The following is a 6,355-nucleotide window of genomic DNA, read 5'->3' on the forward strand; positions in this document are numbered from 1 at the left end:
CATTACAAGGCTATCAAATAGGATCAAAGCCCCTCGCTCTTTCTCCGAGCAGCCCAGACTTGCTAATCCTTTTTCACGCAGCCGGACCGGCACCCACAGAGGGCTGGGGAAGAGCTGGGCTAAGCCTGGACAAGGGGCCATGTCCCCCGTGTCCCCCCCGCAGCTACACTCAGACCCACCGAGGGCTGGGGAAGAGCTGGGCTGAGCCGGGACAAGGGGCTGTGTCCCCCCTGCAGCCACCCTTGGGCTGAGCGGCGCGTTCCCGGCCATCCCAGTGCCCAGGGAAGGAAGGACCAGGACGGGGCACCGCGATGGGGGTGAACGTGAGGTCTCCCGGAGTGCTCAGCCTCTTCCCACTGCTGCAATAACACGTGCGGGGCTCTGCTGCTCGCCCCCCGGCCCAAAGGCAGCTGCCCCCGTGCCGTGGGACCCCCTGCCCTGCCCCACAGGCCGGGGGGACACAAAGCGCAAACAAATCGGCAGCTTTCGGCGTGGCAAACGGAACTCTGGGTTACTTATTTATTTCTAAAACAGCCAACGGGCTCCTGGGCCTGAGGATTTCACACGAAGCAGAGGGATGACCCCCCCCACGCACCCCGCAAGGAGCTCCCACCCAGCTGCCCGGAGCAGCAGCCCTACAAAAACACACTGGCCCTCAGCCGGCGGTGGAGGCCAACGCTGGGCAGAGCTCATTTGGGTCTCTGACCCAGCTGCGAGGTCTCCACCATGCCAGGGCCATCCCTGCCGAGTCCTCTGCCCAGCACGGAGCGCCCGGGGCTGGCAGCAGCCACAGCGTGCCCATGGGTCAGAGCGGGCGGCAGCAAACCCGGCTGCGGGGCTCCGGCTCCTCCATCACCCCACGGGGCCGGGACGGGGAAGGGGGGCTGGAGGGACGCAGCCCAGCGCGGCGAGAGCAGGCACGGTGGTGATCAGCGGCAGGAGCAGGCGATGCCCGCGCTGCCCGGATGCGTAAAACCCGTCATGCCGAGAGCTGGTGGCAGAAATGTCCCCATGTGCGTGTCCACGTGTGCCACCAGCACGTGCAAAGGGGGGAAACTAGCAGGAGGAAAGGGACCAGCAGCCGGGCACCGACTGCGCCCCAAGGCATGTCCCAGCTCCTCCCAGTTAGGAGGCTGCCAGGTACTGGTGGAAGTAGAGGCCGAAAAGGCTGGTGACCACCTGGCAGGCGGCCACCCACCAGGTGAGGAAGGCAAAGAGTCCGCGGAAGAAGAGGGGAGTGAAGATGCCACCCAAGATGCCCGTGATCTGCTCCACCGCGACGCGCACGTCCTCCCCGTCCTCGCCGCCGGGACGTGGTGGTGCCGCCGTCGCTGCCAGGGGGAGGGGAGGGGGTTCTGGGTACAGCCCCCACGAGTGGTGTCCTGTGTGACAGAGGGGACAGGTCCGTGGGGGTCGGTCCCCGTGCTGCAGCCCCATCCCCATGCTACAGACGTGCTGGTGGCTGAGTCCCAGCACGCTCGCTGCATGCACTAGGTTCATGCCAACTGCAAACCATGCCTTGAGAGCCTGGGGACGCCTTGCGTGCTGATGGCTGGGTGATGACTTGCAGGTCTCATTCTGCCCCTCCTGAGCCCCCATGTCCCCCCACATTCCCCACGCCACCTCCTTACCCAGCGTCTTGAGGAGCAGGGTGCAGTGGAGGGTGAGGATGATGGGTCCCAGGTACTGCAGGCTGACCACGGAGACGTAGCAGTAAATCCTCGTGATCTGCGGGCAGCGGGGATCAGCGGGAGGCTGGTGGCCGTGCCCGGACCCCTGCTCCCACCCCAGCAGCTGTGCCCGGACCCCCGCTCCCACCCCAGCTCCCGTGCCCGGACCTTGCGCTGGATCTCCAGGACGGCGATGCGCCCGGCTTCCTTCCTCATCTGCTCCACCCAGCGCTCGGCCAGGCCCAGGTACGCCTGGAGGTGGTGGCGGGTGACGGCCAGGCGCAACAGGCAGAGGCCGACGATGGCCCAGAGGCGCGCGGTGTTGTAGGCAGAGTCCAACATGCTGGGGCAAGAGGAGAGGGCCATCAGGGAGATCCCGGGGTCCAAAAACCCCCCACACCCCAGAGGATGTCTGATGGGAGAGGTGGTGGCGGTGGGGAGGATGGAGGGCTACTGGTGTTGGAGGAGCCGGACTGGGGCACCCGTGCCTCAGTTTCCCCTTGGAGCAAGGATACCGGGGCACAGAGTCGGACCCACTGCCGGTGCCCCACTTACATCTGCACCGTCTGCTTGCCCATGGGCGCGTGGAGCAGGAAATCCCGCGAGATGGGCTTGATCCACATCACCACCACGAGGACGGGCGCCAGGAAACTCACGTGGAGCAGGACCCTGCGGCGGAGACGTCAGAGACCCCCCCTTGCAGCCAGGTGCCCCCTGCTCCCCTTCTCCCCGCGGGCAGGGACCGATCCTCGCCCACACCGCCTCCACCCTCTCCCACCACCAAACCTCCTGCAGCCACAGGGCCAGGGGGGTCCCAACCCCCTCGCCTCCTTCCCCACCCGCAGATTTCACCCAACTGGGTCAGGGGCTTGTCGGCCGCCATCCGGAGAGCGTCGAGGTGCGTCTGGGCCAGGCGTAGCCCCGGGAAGGTCAGGCAGGCGCCCAGGAAGGAGCACAGGGCCACCAGCCCCACCTTGAAGGCCAGCTTGGCGAGGGGCAGCCTGCGGAGAGAGAAGGCGGCGTGGGGGGGGACAGGTTGGTCCCGTCCCCGGTGAGCCCTGGAGGGGTTATGACCCCCCAGATTTCCAAAAAACCTCCCCAAAAGCCCCGTTTCCCTCCTCGCCCTACCACCAACTCACGTCCACTCCCAGCCCCGCTGCTTCAGGATGCTCTCCAGGTTGCTGCTGACGCCGGCCAGCCCTGCGGGGAGCGACCCCCCGTGAGCGGGGTGCCCACAGCCCCCACCTGCCCATCCACCTCTCCCCGTCCCCCCTCACCCACCGGGCTCGAGGCCGAACTCCAGGTAGTCCTCACGGATGACCAGGGCCACCATGGCGAGGAGGAGGAAGAAGAAGGCGAAGGTGAGGCAGACGGAGCGCTCGCCTCCCTCCTCCGAGCGGAAGTAATGGCGCATCACCATGAAGAAGACCTTGCTGCGGGCGAGGGGCGGCCGTCAAGGAAACGGGGGTGCTTCAGCAATCCCCCCAGCACCTGCGGGACCCCCCCGCTTGTTAGCACATCGTAAAGCATCCGTGCCATTAGGCCACCGCCACCTTCTCCATGGGGAAGGCTCTCATTAGGTGCCTTTACAGCTCATCAGTGAGCGGTTTATAAATCCATAAATTTAAATTTTCGACCTCAACTGGCTTTTAATGGGGAAAAAACAAGGACGGTGGGACCCCAAAAGCCAGCAGAAGGATACATGGAGAAGACGACCGTCAGCAGGCACCAGAGCACGCCGATGTTCGTCTCCTTCTGGGGGTCCGCCAGGCAGTAGTAGCCCTCGGTGAAGACGTACACGGCCGTGGAGTAGACGGCAAAATCCACGAACCACTGGTAGTCCAGGAAATAACGCAGCACTGGTGTGAAAGAGGGACGTGTCACCGCACTGTGGGGACCCATGGCGGGTCCTGGGCATGGCTGAGGGTCCGGGTTGATGCTGGGTGCCAGGACGCCGGGGTCCTGCGGTGGGTGGGAGGGAAGGGTGCTGGCGCTGTGGGGTTACCGAGAGCATCCACGGCGGTGATGGGGCTGGTGTCCAGGCGGAGGTCGATGTCCCGGGGCACGGAGAGGGGCTTGTCATCTGTCACGCCGTTCATCCTCCTGCAAGGGAAACCCGGGCTCGGGACGGCAGGCAAAGAGCTGGCTCGTCCCTTGTGTGGGACACCACGTGTCCCTCGTGTGGTGGCACGTCCCCAGCTTGGGGCTCCTCATCGGTGGGGTGTCAGTGCCGCACCTCCCAGAGGAGTCGCGCAGCACGCCGGGATGACTTCCATCAGCCCCCAGACACAGTATTTATCGTTTTATGTCCCTCCCACCCACCGGAGCCGCGAGCTGAGCTGACCTGTCCCGCCTGGCCTTGGGGCGCTGCTTGCCTGCCAGGGCGCAGAGCTCCTCCTCCGAGGGGTGCTTGTAGCGGAGCAGGCTGGAAGGGAGCAGTGGGGCGTCAGCGGCGCCGGCTGTCCCCGAGGCCCCGCGGGGACGAGCGGGGAGGGAGGGGGCCACGTACCTGCCGTTGCAGAGCAGCCAGCGAGCGAAGGAGCAGTGCGGGGCCATCTTCTGCATGAGGCTGGCGGCCAGCAGGCTCACCACCACCTGCACCCCCATCACCGCCTGCGCCGGGGACACCCTCAGGGGGCCACCCCGGCACCCCAGCTCCCAGACCCAGGGAGGGGGGACACGGGGAGCCCCCCCAGCAGCCTGAGGTGCCGGGGCTGCATGCTTCCCCCCAGCCCCTGGCCCTGCTACGGGACACCCTGGGCACGCACCCCCCCGGGACATGCATCCCTCAGGCATGCACACCGCTGGGACACCCGGGGCACCCCCACCCCTCAGCCATGCACCCTCCCAGGCAGGCACCCCCTCGGGCATGTCCCCCCTCCCCCGGGCAGGCACCCTCCGGAGGCGCACACCCCTGGGACACCCCGGGTATCCCCCCCCCGCCCCGGGCATTTACCTCCCGGGCATCCCTCCCCCAGGCATTCCTCCCCGGGCACGCACCCCCCCGGGCATGCACCCTCCTAGGCATGCGACCCTCCTCGGGCAGGCACCCCCCCGGGAACGCCCCCCCCCCCCCCCCACCCCGGGCAGGCACCCTCCGGACGCGCACACCCCTGGGACACCCCAGGCATCCCCCCCTCCGGGCATGCCCCCCCCCGAGACACGCACCCCCCATGCGTGCACCCTCCCGGACAGCCTGGATGAGCCCCACCCCCGGGCAGCCCCCCCGGGCCGCGCTCACCATGCCGGGGTCAGTGCAAAGGCGGCCGCAGGAAGCCTGCCCGCCGCCACCGCCTTCCTTTCGCCGACCAATCCGCTGCCGCTCTCCCTCTGATTGGCAGCTTCTCGACCAATGGAGAGGTGGAAATGGGAGCGGGCGGGCCCCCCGCGGCGCCCGGTTCCGCCGGCGCTGCCTCCTGGGAGCTGTGGTCCCCGCGCGGCCCCGGGGCCGCGTGTTCGAGCCCCGGCCGCGCTGTGAGAGGCAGGCGCACGTCCCGGGCAGCGGCTGCACGGATGTATGTCAATTAAATCGTGTGTATGTATCTGCCTGCACCCCCTATGTTTATATGTGCACACGTGTGGGTGTGTATTTGCAGCTAAAGTGCCCCTTCAGGCTGAGGCTCTGCGATACCCATCCCTGCACACAGCCCCTGGGCATGGTATTTGGGGGGCAAAGAAGGGCACGGGGGTTAGGGCAGCGGCGGCTTGGTCCCCGTGGCCTCCCCATCCTCCTCCACCCTGGGCCCGGGGCTGGCTGAGCTGGGACCTTCCCCTCCCCAGTGCCCTCCAGGGAGCTATGATGCCGTGGGGCAGGCTGTAACCATCTTGCCAGCCACGATCCTTTGCCCACATCTTCCTTGCAATGGGCTCCTCCCCTGCGCTTATGCCCCCGTTGCTCCCTGTCTGTGTCTCCCTGTGAGTGCTGGAGGAGCTGAAGATGGAGGACGCCGGGGCAGAGCCCGCTGGGTGCAGCTCATCCCGGCTGCCAGCGGGTAAGGGGCTTCAGGGCCCACCACGGTGCCAGCACCCATGTCACGGCGGGGGTCTGCAGGGATTTCAGCTGAGCTCAGGGTTATTTAGGGCTGTGACAGCTCTGCCCTGCCAAGGAGCGCCCGCTCACCCTGACAGGGGGGCTCCGCGGGTGCTGGTGGGTGTCCCTGGTCCTGGCAGGGTGCTGGTGGCCCCGAGGGGTTGCCATGGATATCGATCTCCCAGGCGATGGGATGCGCTTCCCGCTAGATGTCGCTTCCGCCCGTGCCCCGAGCATCCCCCACGGGTTGGGGTACCCAGGCTTGGGGGTGCCACCCCCCCCTCCCCAGGCACCCCCAGGGCAGACTGGGCATGCGGCCCCCAGTGTGCCCCCTGTGCCGGCCTTGGCCAGGAGATGAGCAGCCCCTCTGCTGGCGGGGGGGTAACGCAGGGGCTGTGATGCCAAAAAGCCCCCCAGCCTGCCCCAAGTGGCCTGATCCTGGCTGCCAGGTGCCCCCAGCTGTGAGCCAAGCCTGGCTCGGGGGAAGCAGCCTGCTCCATCACCTTTGGCGGCCGGGCACAGCCCACGTCTTGGCCCCCCCAGACCTCCCAGACCCCCCAGCCCTTGCGCTGGGGCGCAGCACTGGCCGCAGGGTCTGCACAAACCGGTGGCTGCGCATCTCTGGAACGAATGCAGGGCCCCAGGACCCTCGCGG

General features: G+C 67.5%; 1 protein-coding gene across 3 annotated transcripts; it reads right to left on the minus strand.

The window, feature by feature from the left end:
• Positions 1 to 993: 993 nt before the first annotated feature.
• Positions 994 to 5,009, minus strand: TMEM161A (transmembrane protein 161A). Of its 3 annotated transcripts, none has more exons than XM_063358345.1 (12): positions 4,912 to 5,009; positions 4,180 to 4,283; positions 4,015 to 4,095; positions 3,676 to 3,773; positions 3,373 to 3,529; positions 2,952 to 3,103; positions 2,810 to 2,870; positions 2,528 to 2,671; positions 2,226 to 2,339; positions 1,839 to 2,013; positions 1,632 to 1,728; positions 994 to 1,382 (listed from the first exon to the last, which is right to left on the minus strand). In XM_063358345.1, exons 1-12 carry the CDS (start codon positions 4,912 to 4,914, stop codon positions 1,126 to 1,128), a joined length of 1,443 nt encoding a protein of 480 aa, XP_063214415.1. In that variant the 5' UTR covers positions 4,915 to 5,009; the 3' UTR covers positions 994 to 1,125. The 3 variants fall into 3 exon arrangements, with proteins under 3 accessions (XP_063214415.1, XP_063214412.1, XP_063214414.1); XM_063358342.1 differs by having other exon boundaries at positions 2,510 to 2,671; XM_063358344.1 differs by having other exon boundaries at positions 2,510 to 2,671; positions 4,839 to 4,958.
• Between the last annotated feature and the right edge of the window lie 1,346 nt (positions 5,010 to 6,355).

The sequence above is a fragment of the Chroicocephalus ridibundus genome, chromosome 22 (genome assembly GCF_963924245.1).
Source record: "Chroicocephalus ridibundus chromosome 22, bChrRid1.1, whole genome shotgun sequence".
NCBI lineage: Eukaryota > Metazoa > Chordata > Aves > Charadriiformes > Laridae > Chroicocephalus > Chroicocephalus ridibundus.

Excerpts from the sequence above, each read along its gene's own strand:
- TMEM161A (XM_063358342.1), bottom strand. Across the intron at positions 2,871-2,951 it reads GGAGTTCGGCCTCGAGCCCG|GGCTGGCCGGCGTCAGCAGC; the intron begins GTGGGTGAGGGG and ends CGCTCCCCGCAG. Across the intron at positions 2,014-2,225 it reads GGCAAGCAGACGGTGCAGAT|CATGTTGGACTCTGCCTACA; the intron begins GTAAGTGGGGCA and ends CTCTTGCCCCAG.